At 45.9% G+C, this 25,915-nt stretch overlaps 2 protein-coding genes across 18 annotated transcripts in view; one reads left to right on the top strand and one right to left on the bottom strand.

Moving 5' to 3' along the window:
* The window catches only part of CRB2 (crumbs cell polarity complex component 2), a 37,622-nt gene extending 24,559 nt beyond the window's left edge, over window positions 1-13,063 (top strand). For 6 of the 9 annotated variants that reach the window (XM_068155775.1, XM_068155771.1, XM_068155766.1 and 3 more), the window contains 6 exons: window positions 492-1,048; window positions 2,022-2,187; window positions 2,798-3,665; window positions 5,227-5,343; window positions 5,899-6,025; window positions 8,781-10,055. In XM_068155775.1, the coding sequence (XP_068011876.1) occupies window positions 492-1,048; window positions 2,022-2,187; window positions 2,798-3,665; window positions 5,227-5,343; window positions 5,899-6,025; window positions 8,781-9,008 (2,063 nt within the window). In that variant the 3' untranslated portion in view covers window positions 9,009-10,055. Of the gene's footprint in view, window positions 1-491; window positions 1,049-2,021; window positions 2,188-2,797; window positions 3,666-5,226; window positions 5,344-5,898; window positions 6,026-8,780 lie in introns of all 9 variants that reach the window. The other 3 variants (XM_068155767.1, XM_068155769.1, XM_068155768.1) reach the window with 3 other exon arrangements.
* A 780-nt stretch (window positions 13,064-13,843) lies between these two features.
* The window catches only part of DENND1A (DENN domain containing 1A), a 202,798-nt gene continuing 190,726 nt past the window's right edge, over window positions 13,844-25,915 (bottom strand). For 3 of the 9 annotated variants that reach the window (XM_068155776.1, XM_068155777.1, XM_068155779.1), the window contains 3 exons: window positions 21,277-21,405; window positions 18,757-19,006; window positions 13,844-18,119 (listed from right to left, as the gene is read on the bottom strand). In XM_068155776.1, coding sequence (XP_068011877.1) covers window positions 16,797-18,119; window positions 18,757-19,006; window positions 21,277-21,405 — 1,702 coding nt within the window. In that variant the 3' untranslated portion in view covers window positions 13,844-16,796. The remainder of the gene's footprint in view (window positions 18,120-18,756; window positions 19,007-21,276; window positions 21,406-25,915) is intronic. The other 6 variants (XM_068155778.1, XM_068155784.1, XM_068155783.1 and 3 more) reach the window with 2 other exon arrangements.

Here is a 25,915-nt window from a genome sequence, read left to right as displayed (position 1 = left end):
CTGAGTTGAGGATGAATAGGAGTGTATTGCTTTATAGATAAAATACATTGTTAAAGGAAGGTCTTTGACAATGTTGAGTTCAAATCATTGATTAGCATTTTTTTCTGTTCCTGCAAGGCTTATATTAATATTGTCCCAGTTTTTTGTTTTAGCCCTGAGCCCAAAGCATGGCAAGTTGTCCTGCTGTTACCAAATTCATACATTTTAAAAGCAGCTTGGTAGTTTAATAGTCCTTGAGTAAATCTTCTAGGTGATGAGGACCCTCCTAGACCTGTAGTTCCCTCTTGGTTGTATGGGTGCTTGAATTCCTGTCCTCCAGAGAAAGCAAGGACACATTCACTTCTTAACTTCACAGGTCTGGATGGGGAGATAGTATAATTACCCTGATGCATGTTGAAAATGTTGGGTAGAAAGGAGTTGCAGCTCAGCATGTCCCTGTGCCAGCTGCATTCCCCTTGCCACTGAGCTGTTGTATGTTCCTTTTCTTTCAGAGCGCCCAGCAGCAACATTTGGCGTAGAGAACTCCACCAGCTTTGCCTCTTTCACCCTTTCTGACAGCCTCGGTGCAGACTTCAACATCTCCTTTTTCATTCGTAGTAGGAAACCTAATGGCTTGCTATTGCAGATCAGCAATGAAACTCACCCCTGCCTCACCATCTACTTGAAGAATGGCAAGCTGAAGATAGAGATGGTGTCTGCAGGTGCTGTGACGTTTCCAGAAGATCTGGTGGATGGGAGAAAACACTTGGTTGCTCTTTCTTTCCAAGGAGGAATTGTTAGTGCTCACCAGTCAGACACAGACGTGGAGCTAGGACAGCTCCTAGCAAGACCTCTTTTAGCTGGTTATGAAGTGTACATTGGTGGACATCCCAACCCAGAGAGCACTGATACGTGGGGAGGCTATTTTAAAGGCTGTTTGCAGGACATCCAGCTGAACAGCCACCACATACAGTTGTTTCAGGTGGAGAACTACAGTCTGCCACAGGAACTCAATAGGACTCTAAATGACAATCTTCTGAAGGGCTGCATCTCTGATGACACCTGCAAGGTACGACATCTCTTGTTTGTCTCTGCATGTGTGCAGTTGGTTGTTAGAGTTCTATGATTACAGAACAGTTCTCCCTTTGTTCTGTAGCAATTGCACAACAACTTCTTCCCTTAGGAACTCCTTGATTCAGCAGCAACAGTTCAAGGGAACAGTCTCTGGGTGCCCTCAGATCAGAAACACTCTCCTTTATGCCACACATGAAGCTGGGGAGGCCATAGTCCCTGACTTTATAGAATCTCATGAATCACAGAAGGTTTTGGGTTGGAAGGGATCTTTAAACTCCTCTGGTCCAATGCCTTTGCAGTCAGCAGGGACATCTTCAACTAGAGCAGGCTGCCCAGAGCCGCATCCAGCCTGACCTGGAATGCCCCTCTCTGGGCAACCTGGGCTGGTGTTTCAGCACCCGCATTGTAATTCTTTTCCCCTTCACTCTAGTCTAAATCTCCCTCTTCTGTTTTAAACCTATCACTCCTTGTCCTGTCACAACAGCCATGCTAAAATGTCTGTCCCTATCTTTCTTACAGGCCCCTTCAAGTACTGAAAGGCCACAATAAAGTCTCCCTGGATCTTTCTCCAGGCTGAATTACTGAATTTTGCCCTTCTTGAAGCTCCTGGTGCTAGAAAGTGTTGTCACACTTCTGGAATTGGGTGTGTCCTAGTCAGAGAACTTTGTGAGGTTTTCGGGAGCATTGCAGCTTGTTTTGCCTATTTCTGACCTTTGCCTTTGTGCTTCATTGTTCTCCAAATGGATGGAACTCTGTCGGGGGAGTTTCTGTTGATCAGCAGCGCACACAGGGAAGGACAGGAACTTCTCATAGAGACCCTGTTGCTTCCTCCACTGGTGTGGAGTCTCTAACTATCCTCCTTTCTTGCTGTTCATGTCAATCTCTGTTGTCACATTTCCTTCTACTAAGTTTTTTTAGATCCAGAGATGAATTACACTGCTCCTAAAGTCTACTGCTTTGTTTTTCAGTCTGAACCATGTCAGAATGGTGGCAGATGCATTGTCACTTGGAATGATTTCCATTGCAGCTGTCCAGCAAATTTCACTGGGAAATTCTGTGAGGAGAGAGTCTGGTGTGAAAGTGACCCATGTCCTGAAGCTACCACCTGTATAGATGTTCTAGCAGGATATGTCTGTAAGTACTGCTCCCTGCTCATGTGCTGGTAAGATCCCCAACCTTCGCTGTCTCTAGCAGCACTGCTGGTTATCACTGTTGCATGAAGTACAAACACATGCTGCTAAATGGAATGGTGCCCAGGTACATGCCCTTGAAGCAGTGTGCACCAAGTAGAACCCAATTAAGCATTGCAAATGGGTCTGTTGTTTCCTCTGGAGTCAGAACCATGGAGAATGAAGGAGACCTACCTAGCTAACAATGCCCCAGTGTTGTCTAGTGGCTGTAAAGTGTCCTGGAACTCGGTATGTTGGGGTGTTCCCATCTCTGGCACTGGCTGCAGGTGATTACTTTCCTGATTCTTGTTTTTTTGGCAGTAAAAGGGAAATTGTTGTATTTTTGTGCAGTTCAGAGGGACACAGATTGCTACACAGGAGCTGGGTATTATCAGAGGTGCAACTGTAAACAGGAAGAGCTTTAAGGATGGCAGCAGCTAGGCCTGTAATCCTCCTCATGCTGAGCTTACATGATTCTTAAGGGAAAGAACCTGCCAGGAGTTTACCATCGGTCTGCCTCAAACATGATGCCAATTGTCTTTCAAATTCCTTATGCTCTGCCCCTTTATTTATAGGTCTGGCTAATGCAACGTTTAATAGTTACACTACCGTTGAATTTACCACCAATATGTCAGTGACTAGAACTCTGAGCAGCCTCCATGTGGATTTCAGGACCAGGGATGAAGATGCTGTTCTGCTTCGGGCTGTGGAAGAAGTGGATTCTCTCCAGATAGCCATTAAGAACTCCTCCCTGCTCATTGACATCAGGAGTGGGAATAGCATCGAAGGTGTCAGCTTCCTGAGTCCGAAGTCGGTCACGGATGGTGCCTGGCACACCATCTCTGTGTCTATGGAGGAGCCATCTGCGCCGTCTTCCAGATGGCTGTTTCAGTTGGATGGGTCTGTTAATATGACTCTGCAGGGAAATGCTGGGAACTTGGACTTCCTAAAGAACAATGCACTGATAGTTGTAGCTGAAAACTTCACAGGCTGCCTCGGACAAGTGAACATAGGGGGGATCTACCTGCCATTCACTGCCCATCTCTCGTACCCCCAGCCAGAACAGTTCCAGCAGTCCAGCAGCAGAACCATCCAGCTGGGCTGCTCTGGGGCTGACGTTTGTGCTTCCAGCCCATGCCTCAATGCTGGCACCTGCAAGGACTTGTTCAATTCCTTCAGCTGTGCCTGCAGTGCTGGCTGGGGGGGTTTGCTCTGCGAGTCCAACATTGATGACTGCCAGTCAAACCCATGTGTTCATGGGGACTGTGTTGACGCAGTGGCAGACTTTCAGTGCGAGTGCTTCAGGGGCTTCATTGGCAAGAGGTGTGACATCAACGTTGATGACTGCATCCGGCACCAGTGCCGGAACGGAGCTACCTGTGTCGATGGGGTTTATGGCTACTCCTGCAAGTGCCCTCCTCAGTTTTCAGGACCTCGCTGCGAGTAAGTGTGCTGGATGGTTTGTGGTGGTCAGGGGAGTCCCCATGTAAATGGGAACTTTACTTTGGGACACTTTGGGAAAACTTTTCATTGCAAGCATCTGGGTAAAGCACCCAAATTCTGCTGTGAATTGGAAGATGCTGTCCAGGTCCAAATCCCCACTGAAAGGAGCTCAGCTTCATGCAGGACAACGACCCTGTTTATGTGGGTTATCCCCATGGTACATTTCAGAGCTATTTGGAGTTCAGGCACTGTAGCCTGTTGTCGCTTCCCTCTTCCTTCCCCGAGAAATCCCTTTTCTCGAGTATTTGACTTCCCTCTGGCATGTTCCTGTAGTGATTCTAACAAGACAGAACTAATAAAAAACCCATAATAATCCAAAACCCTCTGGCCTTATGAAGTGAAAGAAGCCCTCTAGCTCCAGAGGATGGAGCAGGCTGTGTTCTAGTTTCAGGTGCACTAATGTCCTGGAGGGATAGTGTGGCATCTAGGGCACACTATGGTCCCAGTACCATAATCTCGGCTTAGTATGATGGTTATGATAAACCTTTGAGGCTGGGCTGTAGAGATTACCTGTTCCTAATGGTGGTTGGTTCTGCTACTAGTGACATACAGCCAATGTAAAGTGACACTCAGCCTGCCGGTGCTGATGAAGGTGCCCACTGCTGCCAGCTCTTCTGAAGCAAGCCTTACCCCGACAAGCATTTTCCTGTGACATAAGATAATAGTACAGATGCATTCCTAGACTGATAAACACTGCTCCTTCAGCCAAGGGCTTGTTTGTATATTGTGACATTGCTTGTCAGACTAAGTATGGGCCCTGGTTCTGTGTATTGGCCAAAACCCAATACATTTGAGTATCCTGCTTCTTATCAGATCTGCACTGGGCAAAAAAACAGTTCTTTACCTGTCACCTGCCTGCCTGTACTGCTTAGCAGTGCACATTTTGTGATCCCTTCATGGAGCTCACGTACAGTTTGGTGGGAAGCTGGTATGGAGTCAGGAGGGGGACTGGGCTTTTTGATAAGGTTTATATTTATAGCATTCATGTTTGGGCAAATTCCAGCATATTTTAGTCACAAAGGTATGTCTCATATCAGTAAAGGAAACAGGAGTCAACATGTTACCACAGTTTCCACCTACTTGTGCCTGTTCAAAATGAACATTGAGCTAACTGAAGCTCAGCCATGTATCTATTTTATCTGCTCCACCCAGATGGAATTTCCTGTTGTCCATGCTTTAATCTGGTGCAGACAGTTACCTCGTTACCTGCATTGTCCTCCTTGAGGCTCAGCTGTGCTGCAATTCAGGATTAGCAGTAGCCTGGCTCTGGTTGTATTGTCATCAGCCAGAACAGGCAACTCTGTGAGAAAAGTGCTTGTGCAGCTCCTGCATGTTCCCAGGGGATGCTCAAAGTAACACTCTGATGTTATGGATTTTGGAGTCTGTTGCCTTCTCTACTTGGAATACCAGTGACTGCTTAATCCTCCCCAGCCCAGACTCCACTGAACCTTTTACCTTCCCCCAAATCCAACTGCTTTAAGCTGTCTCTTGCTTTTCCCAGATGGCCGTTCCCACCTGAGCAGTGTGGTAAGAACTTCACCTGCCTGAATGGTGGCAAGTGTGTTACTGAGAGCTGGGGAGCCAACTGCAGTTGCAAGCCAGGATTCACTGGAAGGAAGTAAGTGCTGTTTTCCTGGTGCCTGTGAAGGAGCTAGAGCTCCTTTTGTCATTCTAACAACTGCTGCAAAGCTGTAGTCTAGCTGGTATTTGGAAGAGGCAGGCTTGGTATGATCCTGCTGACGGTACCGGGTTTGGCAGTGTGAATCACAGAATGTTAGGGATTGGAAGGGACCTCAGAAGATCATCCAGTCCAAATCCCTTCCAGAGCAGGATCACCTAGAGCAGGTCATGCAGGAACACATCCAGGCAGGGTTTGAGTGTCTCCAGAAATAGACACTCCACAACTTCCACATGGTTCTTGTGCCTCATGAGAACTCATTAACTGTGCTGGAGACCCAAACTGCCATCAGTCACACAGCATTAACAAAAGGAGAATTGGTAGGAATGGGTCAAAATTTCATGTGGTTGGACCCTGGAGAAAGCACCTGAAAAAAGATGCAACAGGAACTTTTCAGATAAATGTGGCTTCTGTAGGCTGCATGACCTTGTGTTCTGTAGTGCAAGAACATAGGTGAGAAGTTTCATTTCATTCTAATGCACTTTTCCTTTCCAGTTGTCAAATCAACATAAACAAGTGTGACCCAAACCCTTGCCAGAATGGAGGCACATGCCAGGGCTCTGAGAACAAGTACGAGTGTTTGTGCAGTGCCAGCTACACCGGAGAGCGCTGTGACCTTAACGTAAGCACCTCCCTTTGCTCAGGGAAGCTCCTGCCTGCTCTTCTACACCTGTGAGGAGCGGCAGCAGTGGGCTTAGCAGGGTCTGTGGGTAGTGGGGTGTTAGTGAGGCTGTCTGCATGTGGCACAGCCTATGTGTGTGCCCTGGCTACAGCACACTGCTGAGCACTCAGGAAATCACCTGCTACCAAAGCAACCTGAAGTAGGATTTTTTTGTCTTTGCTGTGCTCTTGCATGTCACTCTCCAGCAGCAAATACCTTTCAGTATCTGCATGGGCTGCTATATGGTTTCTAGGGCTGTCTGCAACTTTCTTGAGATGTTACGATTCTTTGGACAGTAATCAAACTATTGGGCTAGACCTGTAGAAAGGAGATACTACTGCTATCTGTCCCCTAGTGTTACAAAGCACCTCCCCTTTCCAAAGCTCATCTCAGTACAAATGGATGTTTGGAGAAGTCAGATTAAGTCAGGCTAAAAGCGATTCAAGTGAAAAGGTAGGACTCTGTCTGCTGAGGCTGCTCTTGATCTGGGCCTGCCGGGTGGGAAGGCTCTGTGAGGCTTTTCCTGTTACACATAAGCAAAGTAGGGATCCTTGAGGCTGCCTTCTTGCCTCTTTGGAAGCTGTTCAGTCTTACACTTCCTTTCTCTCTGTAAAGCTCTTGCATGGACAGTGGCTTCTCTGGTAACCTGGGAATGTGCTAACCCAGACTGCATGGACAGGCTGTGCCCAGGCGGGGTTTGCTGCTGTTGATGTTCCTCAAGGCTCAGTAATGCATGTGCCATGGGGTCACCCTGACACTGCCTGTTTGCATGCATAGCTCCTTCAGGCCTCTCTGGCTCCTCTGTCCCAGGACACTTCTTGTAGATTCATTTTCATCATCTCCATGACTTCTGGCAGAACTGTCTTTTGCCTCTAAGAAGGACAGGGCATATGGTAGGGGGCAGGACTAGTGTGGCTATGGCTGGCTTGCTGTTAGTGGCAGCTATAGAAGTGATGGGATGTGAGAGATGCTCTTCTGTTCTTCCTTCCTCCTACCACCAGCAGCAACTAAAGAGCTGTGGAAGGCAGAGAGGGGTGGACTGCAAAGGACTCCTGCAGTGCTAGTACCGCGTGACTAACCTGCATGCTGTGCCAAAGCAGAACTAACCCCTGGCACATCACTTCAGTCTTGGCAGACTCAGTCAGCTTGAGCTTCAGTCATTTTGAAATGTGCTCTGGGAATATTCCTTCTGTGTACTGTTGCTTTGTGACATGGGCACAGCCTGTGTGGCATCCAAACATCGTATAGAACCAACCTAGGATTATTTTGGGTCTATGGGAAAGGTGGCAGGTGCTATTGCTAGCAATAAAAAAGGTAGTTATTGTCATTTTAAAGCTTTCTTTAATGATAAAATAATCCACAAGTTCTTAGTTCTTTGTTACGTTCCATAGGATCCTTAATTCCACCAGAGTCTACTCATTTGACTGTATTTCTCTCATTAATACTTGAGCCTTAAATCATCTCCATCTTGCATCTATGTACTGATCTTTTTAACACCCTCCTCTTCCTGCTGCAAATTATCTTCACGTCTGTCCGCACCATTTTGCTGTCGTGTGGACACTGAAGAGTGTGCCTTTGTAAGTTTTTAGCTACAAATTCAAAGGGTTTAGCACTTGCCTTTCACCCTGTTTAAGGGATTTACAATCTTTTGCCCTAGGACTTCATGATGGTCCTGCAAGCTGTGTCAGTTCTTAGTTTGTATCCTGAGCTTTCCTCTGGCTTTAAGATTTGCTCACTGTTAAGCCTGAAACGCAGCACACCTAGGAAGTGCTGAGTCACAGGGCTGCCTACCATCTTGCTGCAATGGACAGCTCAGTAGCTAAGAAATTCCCTGCATTGCCAGAGCAGGCATCGCTGAACTTTTTTAGTATCGCTCCCCTGCTCAGGGAAATTTTCTACTCAGTTAAAATTCAGATTGCTCCACATTGACTTTCATGGTTTTGCAATACTGCTTAGCTCTTTCCTAGTGACACCTATGTATGTTAAGTCTGATGCTGGGTAGGAGGCCCTGAAAAGATCTCCACCAGGAATGCTGACTGTACTGGCACTGCAATCTGGGGCTGTCCTGCTGAGAACAGCCCTAAGCAGAGGAGAATAAGGAGTGTGTCATTCTGTTTGGACAGTTTCAATTCAATAATGGCTGAAGTGTTGCTCAGGCTCCACTGTGCTGCTGTTCTAACTGTAACAAACTGCTGAGCATCACCTTCACTGGTGAGTGCTGTGCAAGGGGGTACCAGGACTTGTCCTGTTAATTGCACTTAGCTGTGCTGGCTCCATGCTGGTGCACTGCCCACCTCAGGAAATCTGCTCTTGTGGTCCTTGTGGCAACTCCCTCCATGTGCCCTGCATGAATTATTGTAATGGTTTGAACTGTTACATCTCTATTTGCAACTCTGCCCTGTTGAGATCAGCTTCACCAGTCAGTGAGTGTCAGAGCATGTTAGTGCCTGTTCTTTGGGTTAAAAATGATCCAATTTGAACAGTAAGTCTGAACATGTTTCACTGAGAGCTTAAAGACTGGACATGAGCATTCCCTGTGCAGGTGTCCTCAAGCCCAGTGCATGCTCCTTGCTTGTCCTTTTCCATTCAGGCACAGATCTACACTTCTTTGCTTTTCTCAACATCTTTTTCTCTTTGGTCTGACCATTTTGGGTTCTTCAAGTTAAGTTATGTAACCACTGGAGTTTCATTGTTTCTCCATTAATTTCTTTTACAGAAAGGGACTCCAGGTGCTCTCTTCCCCTCCCCACTAATTGAAGTAGCTGTCCCTGTAGCCTGTGGCTCTTTGCTGCTGCTCAGTATTGGGCTCATATTCATGATTCTCACTGCAAGGAAGAGGCGCCAATCAGAGGGAACCTACAGTCCGAGCCAGCAAGAAGTGGCAGGAGCTCGGCTGGAGATGGACAGTGTCCTAAAGGTGCCACCTGAAGAGCGGTTAATATAGGCACTACCATGGCAAGGAGATGAACCTGCAAGGTCTGTTCTGACCTTGATCTTTTTCCAGCACTTGCAGCAGCAGCCACTCTATCTCAGTTTCCTTAAGGCATGGTAATGAAGACATGGACTTAGAAGTACAAAGCGGCCTGTGTATGCAGCAGCTTTTCCAGCTGGTGGCAGTTGATGGAGTCCATTGCACTCACTGGCTCAGAGTGAGCCTCTTTACTCCCTTCTGCCCCATGGACTGTCCTGTGCCTTGGCCTCAACAGGAGCTGTTGAGGTGCACCTGCTTTGAAGTTGCTCTGGCTCCACCCCCCTTTCAGGCAGCAATGGCATAGTTAAATCTGCTTTAGAAGGCAGGGTTAAATTAGGCACTAATTACAGCTACAATCGATGTATACTTTAAGGCGTGTTGTATAGAGGGTATTTATGATTGGTTTGTATATACTGCTCTGTTTTCGTCAGCACCTGAAGTGCACTCAAAGCTTTTTCAGCTCAGGTGAGTAAGGGTTTCACAAGCAGCCTTCAACAGCAACAGCAGCCATGACTCCTGCCCTGTGCCCACCACCATGGTGCTGGGAACTGTCAGGAGTTACTGAAATCATTGTATAATCAATGGGTTATGAAGTGATCTGTTCGACCTTCCCTTGGGTACTGCACAGCAGAGGTGCAGTCTGAACTGGGGGTGCTTGGGGGCCACTGTAGGAGCTAGTGGCAGTACCTTTTGCCAAATGCTGGAGTGTGTGTGGGAGGGGAAAAGGTTGAGCAGGAAAAGGGGCACCAGACTGCTTCTGTATTGTGTGACATGGAGGAGACAGTGAAAGGGTGGGAAGAAAAGCTCCTCTTTAACACTGCTGTCAGTACAGCACAGCTCAGAGTGGTTTAGGGGAACTGGGCTGAGGGGTGTGAACTGCAGCACTGTGCAGGTGGAAGCTCTCAGTAACACCCTGTTCTACCACAGCAGCCAGTCTGGGCACATCTCAGCAACTCCTCTGTGGTGGGAGCAGTCGGGACTGCAGGGGCTGCCCTTCTGCTTGCACTTGTTGCAGCCACAGCGCTTGCCATGAAGAGGAGGAGAGCAACTCAGGGAACCTACAGCCCAAGCCGCCAAGAAAAAGATGGGGCTCGAGTGGAAATGTGGAATGTAATCAAGATGCCACCAACTGAGCGGCTGATCTAAGAACTGGGGTCACCAACAGGTGCTGTGTCATCCTTCAATGATCATGGAACTGCTGCAGCATCTCTGTCTTAAGTCTTGATGTGTTGTTGGACAGGTCGATGCTGCTTTAAGCTACTTCATGGGCTACAGGCAACTGCCTGCTCTTCCTTGATGGGAAGGTTCAGCTGCTTGAACAAGCTTGATTAATGCAGCTCTTTCCAGAGCAGCTTTGTATAAAATCGGTCTGCAGCAAGAGAAGTAAAGTCTGGGAGGAAAACAGAGGCTCTGGAGGCACCTGTGGAGGAGAGGCAGCAGAGAGGGGTACACAGTCCCACCAGCACTGCAGGACTGTCACCAGGAAACGCTGCTCAGCCTCACTGCCTCTGCCTCACCCTCAGTCCTTGCGCTGCAGCTAGCAGGAACAGCAGAGAAGTGAGGCAGGGCTCTCCAGCAGGAACCACAGCATGGTACTGAATAATGTGGCTGTGTCAAAGCCATGTGGCTGTGCCTCCTCTGCAGAGCTAAGATGGCTGGCTGATGGCTGATCCTTCCTAGCACTGCTGCTGTCCTTCCCTCAGCAGACTAGAGGTAGCTATCACATTACCAGACATTACCACTGTGCTGTGTTAGACACTTGTACCAAATCTCTTACTAAGACCAGACTAAACCACAAAACTATTGTAAGTGCCTTACTGAGACTGTGTTACCAGTTACAGTATTAACTTCCCTGAAAGGAGGATGTTTGTATGTAGAAAACTCAGTCCCTCTCTTTGCTCAGACCTTGCAATAAGGCTGATGTGAGCAGCTGGATGTCTGTCCCCCAGTTGCTGGCAGCTCCACACAGTGCAGGCTGGCTCATAGCCAGGAGCATGACCACAGAAGGCACCTTAGCAAGACAGTCAGTGTTTGAACATCAGGTGGTACTTGCCTGTGTGAGGAGGGCAGGAGGTTACTTCCAGACCCATCCCTCTTGGCACAGATGAGTGTGGGCTTGTCAGTAGAGAAGAGTAGCATTTAGCAAACTGATGTATTAAGGCACTTTAACAGGCAGCCAGGGCTGATGTTGCAGTGAGACACAGCCCTCACTCTCCATGCATCCCTAAGCCAGGTCTTTGTGGTTTTACCTCTCCTATGTCACTGTTGTAGCTGCTGACTGTGCCAGCTCTTCCTTAGTGTAACACAGCAAAGCCTGTGAAAAGAAATGTAGCACCACAGGCCCAGTAAGGACTAAAATCATTGGCATTTCAGGGTAACTGCTGCCACTGCCAATAAGACACAGTTTAGCAAACAGTGTCTGCTTTTTACTCTCCAAACTGCTGTTGTTGAGCAGGGTGTGACTGCCCACCACAGCTAATCACACTGGCAGAAAAGGCTGTTCTTTTGCTGCTGGATTATTTTTTCTACTGTAGCTGTACATTTTTTTACTGCAGCTGTACATTTTCTGCAGTTCTAAGCAAAGGGGAGTGCAGAACTACTGACCAGGTCTGTCTGTTTAAGATCAGCTCTTCTGCATGCAGGCAACCGCTGATGTAAGATGAAGAATGAACATTTAAGAAAACAGAAAAGCCCAACCCAGGGAGAGACAAGACCATATGTTGTGCGTGGAGTCACTGACACCCGGGGAACAGGGCAACAGCAAGTGCTGATCCCCCCCGGCTGTGCTTTGGGAGGGGGTTGGACATGGCACTGGTGCAGAAAGGCATGGTCTAACTTCCCCTCACTGAGCTTGCTGTGGGTTTTGTTTGTTTATTAGCAATAACACTGCTGTTACTTCTAATGGGAATGACTTGCTCTGTGTGTTTTCCAGCTGCTATGTAGCAAGGTCTAATACATGCTCAGAGCAGGGTCAGTTACCTGGCTGTCACCTCGCTGCAGTCGAACTGGTAAGCTGCTTACCTCAGGAAAGAGGTGAGTGTGGTTTTGCTCAGCAGCATTTGTGCAACAGGAGAATCACCACACTGAGCAAGGCAGAGCTTCTCTGGTAGAGCAGAGCTGAGGGGCAGGCCCCAGGCACTGTGTCTCTGGAGAAACAAACATTCACCCTTGGGTCCCAGTCTGTCCCTGTCTTAAGGCTGGGGTTATCTCCTGGTGAGAAAGGACCCCAGGTTCCTGGATAGCAGCAGTGGGCTGGTCCATGCATCTGAGGCAGAGCATCCTGTCAGAGCCTTCTCTGCAGCCTTCACCTCACTGCAAAGGTAGGTGTGGTTTTCTTCGTCCCACAGTGACTCTCAACAAACCTGCAACAAGCTTAGGATGTGCTTTGGGTCTCTGGAAACTCAGCCCTGATTAACTGCCTAGTTGCTGCCAGAACAGGTGAAAACTTCTACAGTTTTTAGCTCCATTCCCTTTTTTGTGTGCAAGTTGTAGAAAAATATGGCAGCAACAGGATCTAAATGAACCAAGAATTCTGTAGCCTGTGTTATTTTGAGAGGAAAACCAGATCTGTGTTGTAAGAACTATTACAAAGCTGCTGAAGTACCCTGAAAGGCAAGAAGAAGCTACAACCCCCCCAGCATGAGATCTCTACAAACCAGCACACTGCGAGCAGTGTCTGCAGCCCTCACTGCTCCTGGGCAGGCAGCAGGAAGCCTCTGCTCAGTCGTGTTACAGGATCAGCAGAGCAGATGTGTCCATTTGAAGCACCCAAAGCCCGTACTAGACAAAGTGTTACACTACTTTGCCAGTGTCTTGAGCATTCTGCAACATAATTTATGGAAGTTTTTGTTTTTCAAGAATGAACTTAAGTTGCTTTTGATATTTAATTTTTGAATATATTTTTTCACAAAACTGGATTTGCTGTAGTTAATGATCCTGAGCCTCAGCTCTTTTGTAATTGTAAATTTTATCAGTTGTAAATAATTAGAATGCCCTTCAGAAGAAATTTACAATAAAAGTTGGTTAAAAATAACCTGGTTCCTTTGACTTGTGATTAATTTTCCTCTGAAGAGTAACTCCACCTCTAGATGGCTGGTTCTGGACTGTACAGATGTTTGCACAGCTCTAAACCTCAACACTGCTTTCAGAGTTAGAATTGTATTCATTTTCAGATTGGTTTTATTTGTCACACACCAGAGCTCTAAGCACCCTCTGAGGCAGCTCTGCACAGCACCTCCCACTGTCAAATTTGTCTCAGCCACCGCCCTGGCACCAGGTCCGGGTGGGACTGCAGCAGCCCTGTCTCCATTCGGTCACTTTTCAAATACCAAAAGCTGCTAACCACTACAAGCAAAGGGAAGCAGGTTGTTTTCCAAAGCTGGATGCTGCAAGAGCAGCAACTAGCAGGCTTCTTGTTCATTACTAACCACTTTAATCTGCTGATGTTGGAAAAGCCTGCAGGGTGAACTGCACAAGCGCAAACCAACAACAACAAAAAATCCCAAGCAGATGAGTAAATCCCACAGCGTGGAAGGACAGAGTGTAGGAGGCCATTAGCTGTTGGTTACTTACATGCTGTTTGGAAGACAGCGCTGTTAAACATTCCTACTGAACAAAACCCTGGTACTGGGCACTGCACCACTGCTTTCTTCAGAGTCACTGAATCCGTGGTGTCCTGGGGTTGGTTAAAGAAGAAATGCTGCAGTCGTCTCTTGCTGACAGACTAAGCACCTCCAAAGAAAAGGCAGCCCAGGCAGATGTCAATCTCCTGCTTGATCTTTCCCCACATACATGAAAATAGGGAGGGGGGGAGGGGGGGAGAGGAGGAGGGGTCCCTGAGCAGCTCAGACCATTCATTGCAGCTTAGAAAATAACTCCCTAATGTGTGCAGAGGAATCACAAACCTCTCATACTTATCACCTGTGTGTAAGGAAACCAGAGAAAGAGCTTCAGCAACAAAATGCTTCAGTGTCTCCATAGCTTCCCAATCCTGTGGCTAAAGTGGTTGTAACCTAATGAAGGAGCGAGATACACAAATGGTTTAGCAGCTGTACAGCATCAGGTGCACCAGACAGTTAAGAAGGTTTTTTTGTTTGTGTTTTGGTGGGTTTTTTTAATAAAAGTTATTTCTAGTGGAAGAAAGCATCTTTAAATAAGCAAAGCAGTACCAAGCAAGCATGGGAAATGCACAGAAAGAGGTACAAAGCTGAATATAAAGAAAATGGTGAGTACTAGAAGAACACTTCATTCACTAGGTCAGTAACCACATCCAAAATACTTCCACAGCAGAAGCAGGACTGTTTTACACCCCACTTGCTCTCCCAGACAAGCACAGTTTACTGCTGGCACTATTAGGAATGATTCATATTGGGAATTCCTGAGTTTAAGACAAAAAAAACCCAACCCAAACCACAACTAAAATACTGCCCTAGAGACAATCTGATTCCTTTATTATGAGAAGCACATAAAACAATCTCCTGCTTGCAAGACTCTCTTCAAGAAGGGAGGAAGGTCACAAACTCCTGGATCACAGAGGTGTGCTCAACCCCTTCCCTTCCACCCTTCAGAATAAAGGGTGATTAATGCCACTTGTGTCAGTACTTTTCAGTGCCTCAGAACTGATTTACAAAATAACCCAAAATTGCTTGTTTGGCTTAAAAAAAACCCCAAAACCAATCAACTGCATCGAATGTTCCATCAGAGGGGCAGAGTAAAGTAACCAGCAATGGGAGTGCTCTGCAGTGACACAGCATTACCTGAGCATTTCTCTGCTGGGTTCAGCATGGTGCAAGAGGCCTCCTCAGGGCAGCAGCAGCGTGTGGCAGCAGAAATTGTGAAAAAGAGCCTGTGCCCCTGCCATGGGCTGTCACACACACAGCTTCCTGCTGCCTGCACACAGCCACCCTGACTGAGAACCTTTCAGCATCTAGCTCACAGCAGAGCCCTGAAATTCCCGACTGAATTTATAGCTAACGTTCATCTTCTGAGCTGTATAAAATAAAATAGAGCTATTAGCTTAGACTTTAGATATTTTACTATGCAGTACTAAAACCATCTGTTTTCCAACACAAATAGAAGTTACAAATCCAACTGAATGGCCTGTCAGGGTAACAGCACTTTACAGAAATAGAATACTGTGGGCTTTCCCAAACTGCTGGCATTGCAGATACCAAGAGTGTTTTTCTTTTGTATTGCACAGACTCAAATGCATCGACAGCCATTTCCATACACTAGAGTAAGAAATCTTCCAAGGTTATATGAATAAAATAGATACATTGGAAATCAGATAAAGCTTTACAAGAATTTCCCCACATGTCCAAAATTATTTCCTTTATCAAAGGCTTAATGGTGATGTGATTTCCTCTGCTAGAGTAACATGTTTAACACCAGATTGTGCCCAAATACAAAACAAAACCAAAAAGCACCACTGAAATAAACTAAAACTGCTCACTGCAAGGACAGCAGGTTCTAAGAGATGCCAAGAGAGAGATGAAATTTCTTGAGAATACTAATTGCCACAGAGAAACATCTCAGACAATCCAAATGAACGTACCCTTTAGCATTTGCATTGTGGTTTTGTACTCCATGACCTCACAAGTCCATTTCAAGGTCCAGTTAATGTCCAGTTAAAGGCTACTCATCAACAGCGGGATGAAGACTGTAGCTTATCAGAGAGGCTGAAGGAGCCAAGAGCTCTGCAGACCAGAATGAAACCCTGGTTGTTTCCAGGCAGCAATGAGCAGTCCAGAAGTCCTTCAGGGATGGGCACACTGCCCTCTGGCACTTGCCCAGCTCAACTGGCACTCAGCTCATGGGCTATGAACTTTCATACCCCAGTTCTTCTCTCTTTTTCCTTTGCTCGTAATAATCAACTCAGATGCTGTTACATCCCATACTGCCATTTAGAATAGTTACATATAATACTAAGGTACACCTATATAAGATCTAGGATACTCCTGATAGCCTCTATTTTCTCATTTAACAAAATCAAACAAATAAACAAAAACCCCAAAAAGAAAAACAATTGCTGGTGTTTCCAGTTTCCCAACAGAGATGCAGGACCAAACCCTGAGCCACTGCTCTGTGCTATGGATTTGTTGCAATGAGGAATTAAGACAATTCTGCCCCATGAGAGGTCCTTGTGGCCTCTCTGCCACTGTGCTGGGGGAGGGAAATCAGAAATCTGCAAGAGCAGCTCAGCCAATAGTCTGACCTCAGGATCTGTATTTCAAGGCAGGACAACCTCAGAGCCTAAGATTCACTGGGTACAATCCAGGAAGCTGGGCTTGCTTGCTGCACTTCACCTGTGAAAGCAGAGCATTGCAGCTCTGTGTGCAATGCAAGATAAGCTGCACACCCTGCACATGGGCAGGAAGAAGCAGCAGTGCAAGGTGCCATGCTCTCAGCTGTGCTAAGGACTGAAAACAAAGTGGAAGGAGTAACTTCTGTGTCAGTAGCATTGTCTAAAAAGCTCTGTGTGGAAAACCAAACCCAACCCAACTACCCTCAGATTTTGGTCAGTGCAGGAGTCCCAGGGGTTTCAGTGGCAGAGTGAGGAAGCAGTTGCAGGGAGCATGACAGTGGGGGACTCTGAACTCTGGGCAAAAAGCAGCTGTGTGTGAATTCCAGCACGGCAATGGTCCTGCAGCTCTCTTGGCTCAGCCTTCCAGAAAAGAAATGCTTGGTTTTATGCTGGTTGAAAAAAAACCAAAACCCCTCCTCTGTCAACTCCAAAGTGACATCAAAAGGCCTTTTGGAGCATTACTCAAAGGTTTCCCATCGCTTTCTGAGCTGTTCAACCTTACCTGGTGTGGATGACACATCCTGCTTTGTCTTTTTCAACAGATCTTCAAAGGGATCTTTTGTCTCCTCAGATTTTGAGGACAGTAACACTGGCTCTAAGCCCTTAGCTGGCCTGGCAGGGATCAAAGGGGGTTCATTGGACAGCAGAGCTAGTGCTTGTTTGGGATCCATCTTTGAGTTGGACGGGCCCACCTGTAATGTTCTGGGTTTGGAAGGCCCACTTAAAGCTGCTGACTGTAAAGAGCTTGTTGGAGAAGGGCTGTGGCTCTGCAGCAGTAAGGAGCTAGCAGGTGGCACAGCTGGAACCTGACTAAACAAGTTTGGCATGGATAGTGTTGAAATGTTTGGTTGAGGTCTTTGTGGTGGGTAGAAGCTAGAACTAGGTGTTATGAAGCTAGAGCTATAAGCATGACCTAAAGAGGGGGTGAAATTGCCCCTTGGGGGTCTAACTAGAGACACTGACAGGGCTCCTGGCATTGTTTGTGTAAATGGGTTAGGGGATGGCTGTAAAAAAGGTGGAGGTGCTGGGGAAGGATAACCAAGAGGCTGGACAAACGGTGCAGCTGGAGGAGACACAAAGTCACTTGCCACTGAGACAAAGCCAGCTGCAGAAGGTGGAGTGGCTGAGCTCTGCAGGCTGTGGGCACCTTGCTGTAGGCCACTGCTTTCCCAGCTGGCTGTTTTCAGTGGATCCAGCAGATTCAGAAGGTAGTCACTTTCATTACCTGCATTATCTGTCTTCACTTTGACAGGCTGGAGCATCTCAGCTGTGCTGGTAGCACTGGACAAAAGCTGAGAGGGATGAGAGGAATAATTTACAGACTGCTGGATTTCAGTGTCTAAGGACACACTACCAACTCCAAAGGGCTCTGGGATAAGATGTGAAACCAAATGGCTACGTCCTGTAGTGTGGGTAGTGAGAATTTCTGTTGGCCCAGCTGCAGTCTGGTGCTTAGAAGCCCTGGGTGCTGGTGGTGGTGGCACTATCCCCAGTTCAGGAGTCTTTCTTCCCTGTGGCCGAGGAATGGTGATGTTCCCTTGAATGACAGGATTTGGTTCATCCTTTTCTGCAGGAGCCAGAATGCTGTCTTTGCTCCGAGGTCTCCTTGTGATGGGTGACATGCTGCCAAGTGCAGTCAAGGGCCTTTCCGGTGAGCTTTGGGAATACTTGGTAGGAATAGCCATGTCATCATGACCCATGCTCCACAGCTTGTTGTAAGGGTGAGACAGCTTCATTGTTGGCACAATCTTGTTCCTCTCAGACACATCAAAATCAATTCTCTGAAAGAAAGCATGAAAAAAAACCAAACCCAAACACATTAACTTTTACTGATCTTCACACAGCATACAGCATGAAGTGCAGACAGGCTGCTGAGCTCAGAGTCTACAGATTGTGACCTCAGGAGAGAGACTACAGCTTGCAGGCTAGAGGGACAGAGCAGAACCAGAAGCAGGACTCTGCAGTTTAAGTTTCTGCTGTCTCTCTGATGAATTGTTCACCTATGCCATACTGTGGGATCTGTTTTTAGGCAGGTAAGGAGCATGTACCTGTATCTAAGGTACAGAAATTGAGAAGCTTTAGTCGCTGTACAGAAAAAGCTGGCAGATGAAATACCTGGATATAACAACAAATTAAATATCATTATAAGGTAGAAATTACTTTCTTTTCTTTCATGTCACATCAAGATTTCAGACTCTGCTTTAGTTTGGCACTTTGTAAGCTGAACATATTCAATTCTTCTTAAAGAATCTCCTACAATCTAGGGTGTTCCAATGATGCCTAAACCAAAATGGCCAGATTGAAAGAAAGTAATTAGAAACCAGGCAGTTTGGAGCAGACCTGAACATTCCCAGGTGCTCATTCTCACTGCTGAGCATCAGTGCAAAGCCCCCAGTGTACACAGAAGCCTGTCCACACCTGGTAATCGAATGTGCATCGCTGATCTCCCTCTTCTTTGGGAGTCCGCAGGTCTTCTAGGCTCTTGGCCTGGCTGAGAGGTTGAGGCTGTACTTCTAAGTTTGGGAAAATGTCTTCAAGGAGGTTGACTTCTGTGTCCTTGCTTGAGAGCAGAGGGCTTGGAGGCAGAGGCTCTTTGGACTTCTCTGGAGTGGCTGCCTCTTCCCCGTCAGCACTATCAGATTCTTTCAGGGCCCGGTACGGCTGAGGCCTAGGAGGGAAACAATCACGTTGCAAATCACTTTGTAATTCCCTTTTTTAAAACAAGTATTTACCTAGGAGCTGGAAGGCTTTCATAACAAACTTTTGGGTGACACAACACAGCATACAGTGCCCTGTGAACAGGAGATGTGTGAGCAAAGTGACCACAGCAGGACAGACAAAGATGACTTGGCACTGGAGGGGTTTTCAGAAAAGGAAAAGACGGATGTGGGAAGCACTCAGAGGGAAGCTGTGACCATGCAGTTACAGAGAGGCTGACGAGCCAAGTCGGTGAGGGATAACTGGATGCCAGCTCTCCCCTCTGACAGTCTGGCCTTTCCCTCAGGCAGGCCACTGCACCTGTGCTCAGTCCTTTCACACAGGCAGCCAGAGCAAGCTTACTGCCAAGTGCCCCATGTTTTGCAGGCACTTACATTCTCTTGCTTCAAGCTAACTCAGCACAGAACATAATTCAGTGTTTTCCTACAATAATTGGGAACACTGTGCAGAGTTCCAATGATTACATTGGTGTCATCTTATCAAGAAACAACACAATCCATTATGGAGACACCTACTTTACATTTACAGCCAAGGCTGAGTTAGCAGGGTGCTTTTCTTGCACATACCTCAGCAAAAAAATGAACACCGGCAGATTTGCATATTGGTTCTGTGCACAGAGAACAGCAGCATAATGCACAGCCAATTAATACCAAGAAGTGCCACACGTATAGGTGGTGATTGGCACTTGACTGGCAGCCAGTTCTACTGTGGCATTTAAACATGGTTTCAATTAAAAGAAAATATTTGAGACCTGCAAAAACAGATACTGTGGAAGGACCCTCCTCCTCTTTCCATATTTTATTATAATATGACTGGATCATGCACATTTATAAACAGCCCATTGTATCTCATTCCTCAAGACACAGTAGCAGGCATTCAGATAGCAATATAAGAATGTGATAATGCAACTACAAGGCAGATGATGGCACACGTCCTTAGGAGGAGGGTGATCTCGCAAATCTCCATCACATCTTTAGTCTCTCACATCATATGTGCTCATATGCTACGCATTAGATCACACTGTAAAAAAACCCTGAGGAATATTCTGCAACCAAACCATCTTAGTGGCCTGGCCTCCTCCATCCCAAACACAGGAGCGCTGGAACATTTTTTCCTGCCGTTTGCTGCTGAACCTCTGTATCTGTGTCTCCATGCCTGACTGCCTGCATCGTGTCCCTTCCCTGTCAGTCTCTGAATCTGCCTTCTGCATCACACAATCAGTTCTAGCAATGGAAACTCCACTATCAAACTGGGAACCTCTTTCTCCACCCTAGTCTAATGCAACTGCACCTGGCAGGCTCCGGTTGCTCAGACGTGACTGGGCAGGTCAGGACAGAACAAGTCCTCTGGATGATGCTCAGGGAGACCTTAGCTCCGGCCTGCCCTTGGGGGTGGTCTGTTCAATCGTGCAGCCAGCGGTGTTCACCCTCTGTGTGACACTGCTCCTCTCAACTGAGAGATATGCTCAGGCCCCAGGTTAGACTGGCCAGGAGAACTGGAGAGACAAGCACCACTTGTTCCCCTGACATGTTCCCCTGCCACTTTGGGTAGGTGTCAGAATCCTGCAGCCAGAGCTGACATGTACAGTTCTTGCAGACAGGTGCTCAGCACCATGCTTCAAAAGACTAAGCTGCAGAGCTTTGGGATCTAACGACAGCTTACAAATAACACAGTGAGTAAACCCAATAGACTGCCTCCTGTTTGTTGTCTACTGTTAGGTCTGATTGTACCCAAATCCCTCAGAGGACACCTGCATGGTGACTCCCCATAGTCACTGAGCATGTGGTACTTGATGGAACAGAGCTGGGATCAAGCAAGAGAAACCAGAAAAAGCCAACAACTGCATTGAAACAAGGCTCACAGGGCAATCCAAACAGCGCAGCCAGCACTGCATGAGGAAAAATGACAAAAGGTTAGGACAGGAACATAAGCAGCACACTGGAACAAAGGGCAAGTGGAAGGATTATATCCCACAGAGCTTGAGTTGATGTAAAACCATAAGCTGTGCATTGCTGCATTGTGTTTCATGCAGAAGGATGCTTTTGCATGCTGCTAGATACCAAAACAAACAAGCAGGAGAAATGCCGAACACTCATCAAGCATCGTGCAGAGCCTGAAGGAGCATTTCCAAAGTTCCAAGTGTGAGAGTAGGCACCCTGACCAATGCAAAACCCACTGTTTGAGGGCTGAATCAATACAATGGAAGAATAAAGGATAGACCATTCAAAAGGAGCAGAGAAGAAAAAGTTTTCAGAGAAGCCAGAGACAGGATCCTCTTCCTGCTGAAATTCATCATCAGAAGAGTCCTCAGAGAGGAAGACTGTATAGTGTCGCATAGGCTTTACAAGGCTGAGGGAGACAGGAAGAGAAAAGAAGTTATCAAGTTGTCACAATCAAAGCCCTAGAGGAGAGAGAAACCAAGCTCTAAATCATTTCTGAACATGATGACTGGCACCATGAAGAGCTCTGCAGGTAAATGTTGAGCTCTGCTTCTCAGGCACAAAACATAACCCTTCTAAAAATGTCCAGGGTGCCACCTAATTGAGCATGGGACCAAGACCTGCAACCACACCTATACTGCACAAGAGGCTAACACAGACACCCAGCTTTTCCCCACAAGGACAACAGCGACATTGTTAGTGAACAGAACTGACTGTGCATGCCTGTAGAGGTCTGTGGAAACATACACTGGCTGCAGGACAAAAGAAAAACATGTAAAGTTTGCTGAATTTGTCAATATTTTTTCTATTATTTATCGTAGCTCTCAGTTGCTTTGCTTCATTTTAACCAAATCCCCAGTGAATTACCCTTTTGTGCATAAAGCTTCCAAGGTTCACTCTTTCCACTGCACAAGTCCAGAAGTGGGTATCACTGCTTTAAACAATTAAGTGCACTATCTGCTTTAGTAGAAGAGGAACAAGTAGAGGAGCAGGGTCACTAAGCAGAAATACACTGGAACAAAGAGGCTGAAGAAGAAATTAATCCAAACATTGCCTTTTTGTAATGCTACAATATCCTGTTCTTTAGTAAATTAAGAAGCAAGGCCCACTGTTCATTCCTCTCTGAAACACTGAAGCTTTGCACAGCAAGAGAGCTTATAGAAAGTATATTCTCAACAATTAAATATTAATATGAATGCTTCACAACTAACCAAAAGTAAACAAACCAAAGTAAAAACACAAAAAAAGATTTACCAGTATTAATCAGAGGCCTCTGCACCACAGCCCAGTGCTTTTCAATTTACTAAAACTCAAGGACAACGTTGTGTAAAGCCACCAGAACTATATACACTTTAAAAAACATACTCTCTTTTTAACAGGTCTTTATTATTCCCACTTCAGTTGTGTTCTGGCATGTGCATGAGTGGAAATGAAAAAGACCCCAAGCAAACCTCTTTTTGAGAGCATTATAAACCACCTTTACATGTCTTACAGACCAAACAACAGGCTGGTGAACACTTCCCATCATCATGAGAACAATGGAAAAGAAATTACTAGGCTCATAAAGGCAAACATTGATTCTGGCCATCCCAATGAGGTTTCTTCCCAAACATCTTCATTTTATATCAGCCATGTATCACTGATAATGTCCTACTTATTGCAGTGAATCAAACCACACATCAGGAGACACACAAGGCAATACATGATTGAGCTGAGGAGCTGAACTTTGCTGCTAGTGAAGTCCAGAATAAAATTTGTTATTTCAGTGTAAGAAGAATCAGGGTCATCATGTGGAACAAAGGACAATCCTCTTCCTGTTGACACCGTAAAACAACACAAAAGCATCACACCTCTATGTATGTTACATATAAGAGGAGGATATGCTGAAATCAGAAAGCATGGACAAAAGGAGAAAGAATTTGATTTGTGGCAGAGACACTAACAAATGACCTCTAGTGGCACTTGAACTCATAATCAGCCATCACCTTTTGCTCTTTTGTCTCAATCACTAAATAACTTCATAATAAAGTTAGGAAAACCAGTCCAAAAGATTTGGTCTAAAAGAGAAGTTGGTCACTGCAACTGACAGCTCAAGAGGTCTGAAGCTGCCACTATGAATAAAGTTTATTCACAATCAGGCCAGGGCTAATTAATAAAAAGTCTAAACCAGTGGTGGCAGTGGATGCAGCTGATAGTGTGATGCTGTTAAATCATAGTCAGTGGTTCTCCAATTAAAGCTGTTGCATAGCTGATCTTTTCCCTGCTAGAATGGGCATACAGGGAAAGTGAGGTGGTGCCATTGCATCAGGAAAAAATGGCTGTAATGGGTTTTTTAGCTTTTCCTTTTCCCTATTTTTAGAAGGTTGTGACCATCCAAAAATTTTAAGTTTACAGTAATAAAAGGCTCCACCTAAAATAAATCAGAAATCACAGATACTTCACAGATATTTCTTTTTTGAACTCTTATACATGTCTTTTTGTCTTAGGAAAGTCAATTATCATTCAACATGATTCCAGAAAACACAGAATCATTTCCAAAGATCCAGAATGATACTGCATTTCCACCTGTCTTGCTGAGTCACTAAATCTAACTGCATATCACAAATGTACCGGTGCAGTTGCCCTTAAAGCACTGCCTCTGACACCTTTTGTTTGCCTTCAGACCATGCTAAATTCAAATGCATTGTGTCTGTGTGCATGTATTAAATAAACCAGGAATGAACTATGAAGAGATAAGACCACATCTTGTGGTTAGACCATCAGCTGCACTTCAGTGCAGCTCAGAGCAAGTAAGATTCAGTATGTAGCCAGGTAATATGCACTGGTTTTGTGGTTCTTGCAAGACTCTGTAAATGAAAGGGGGAGCTCATAATTAGAAAAAAGCAAGTGCTTAAGTTTGGCTGTTGGTGTGCTCTGTAAGAGCTTTTGGGCCACGACAAGGGATGAACAATCTAAAACTGTCCAAGTCTGAATTTTTTATCAGCTTGAGGCGGTAGAATCCAAAAAAAGTGCCTATTCCCTCATTAACCCAATTCAGGAACTCTCCTGCCGTCTGCCACCCACCACTTGCTAGAATTTCATACACAAAGAGCTGTCTCTGAAAAGGCAGGTCACAGCAAGCCTGGCTACAAGGCAGGCACTGCTGCAGTCTTCGAGGGAAAAAAGGATGTGTCCGTCACAGCTACAACCCTCATCATCTCCACATGACTGCACCAGCTCCTGCCTACCTAATCTCTTAGCTGAGTTACCATGCAGATGACTTGCTGATCTCTTTCTAATGTTTAGTTTAACATGTCTTCGGTTAGCACTAGCATATGACAGTACTGACAGCCGTGGCTGTTCCTTTTTAAATATCATGTCAGAAACACAGTGCAATAAAGCTGGGGATGCGCTCCATGGCTCTGCGCACCATTATGATAGTGTGGGTTTCTTTTTTAATGAGGAAGATCTGCATCTCAGGAGCTTTTTTCATGTGTCAGGATGCATGGACAAATCAGCAGCACATCACACTGGCCAAAAATGAAATGCTGACAAATGTAGATATTTCAAATTTAATTGACACCTAAATGTACTTGAGATAGAGAAAAAAAAACCATCCACAGGAAATGTGAGTGCAGGATGTGGGAATTAATAAGGAGAATTCTCTAATAATTTTAAAAGATATTTGGCTGATGAGATTAAATTTGTGGATTGTATTAAGTGTGTTGCTTTTTCCTGATTACAGAGATGATGGTACGAAGGGATACTATCAGCCAGTCATTACCCTCCTAAAAAGGGCTTCCCAGATGTGCAGGAGATTTTTTTTTGGTTATTATTAATGTATTTTTAAAGAATGGCTATACTGCAGCTCTAGAGAATTAAGGAATTTGTCCCTCTTAGACAGTAGAAGGAAGAGAATGAGAGATTTGGATGCACAGGCTGTTTCTTGCCAGTATGAAATAGAAGACTTGGGACTGAGGGGATTACCTACTAACTATTCAATCTGAACAAAGCACAGCCCTATCACCGGGACTCCTTCCTGCATCCTCTGAATACTCACTGCACCCAAGTGTGAGCTAACAAACATATTAAAATATCTGTTGGATTTTTAGAGTGTCACTTTGTGTACAGTGAAAGTTCACAGGAGCAGAATATTTCCAGAAAAGCAAAAACACTAGCATAAAAGGTATTTTAAATTAAAGCAACAAAAACATTAATGCCACCAGTCATCCAACCAGTTAACAAAAGCAACAGCTTGTGATCACTGCACCTACCCAAGGCAGGGAACTGTTCTACAGCTTTTATGACCCTTTTACAAAATTTCTGTAGAGCTGGAAATATTAACTAATAATCTAAAGTGGGAACAAGCTGGATGCCACCTCTGCCAGCTCTGACAGATCGAGATGCACAGTTCTACACAGTCATTTCCCTTTTTTGTCCTATTATTCAGTACTAAGGATCTAGTCACAAGTTTCCCCTAAAGCTGTCACACCCCTTTACAAAGGTAAGCTGCACATATTTGGTAGGTTCACTCCAAAGCAGACAGCTGGGAGAGCCAGGAAGGACTGAGGTTCCCAAGGGCAGCCCTAGCCTTGCGCTACAGTTCTTGTTTGCAAGGCCTGCACTAGAACCCCAGTGCTCTCCATGTTTCTCTCCTGTTTGCTGTCCTTTTGCCTAGCATCTGAATTCTTGGTACCGCCTTCATTGTATCCAGCTTCCCCTACAGCTACTTCCCAAGGAGAGGAATCAGAGCACACACAGTCTTTCTGCTATAGCCAGCAGAATTTGCTTGCTGACTCCAGCCACCCTTGTCCTAGAGGTAGCTGGCTTAGCTTTCACCCCAAGTACAGATCTTTGCTTGCAGTGGTGGCATGAAAAACTTTTACTGTATACAAATCCTGTGGGGCTGAACTCCAAAAGCCTGGTACAGCCATGGAAAT

Source organism: Melanerpes formicivorus, unplaced genomic scaffold, assembly GCF_026170545.1.
Source record: "Melanerpes formicivorus ecotype bairdi unplaced genomic scaffold, bMelFor1.0.p_v2 SCAF_33, whole genome shotgun sequence".
Classification (NCBI taxonomy): Eukaryota; Metazoa; Chordata; class Aves; order Piciformes; family Picidae; genus Melanerpes; species Melanerpes formicivorus.
Note: the sequence above shows the minus strand (reverse complement) of the source record. Positions and strands in the feature narration are given on the sequence as shown.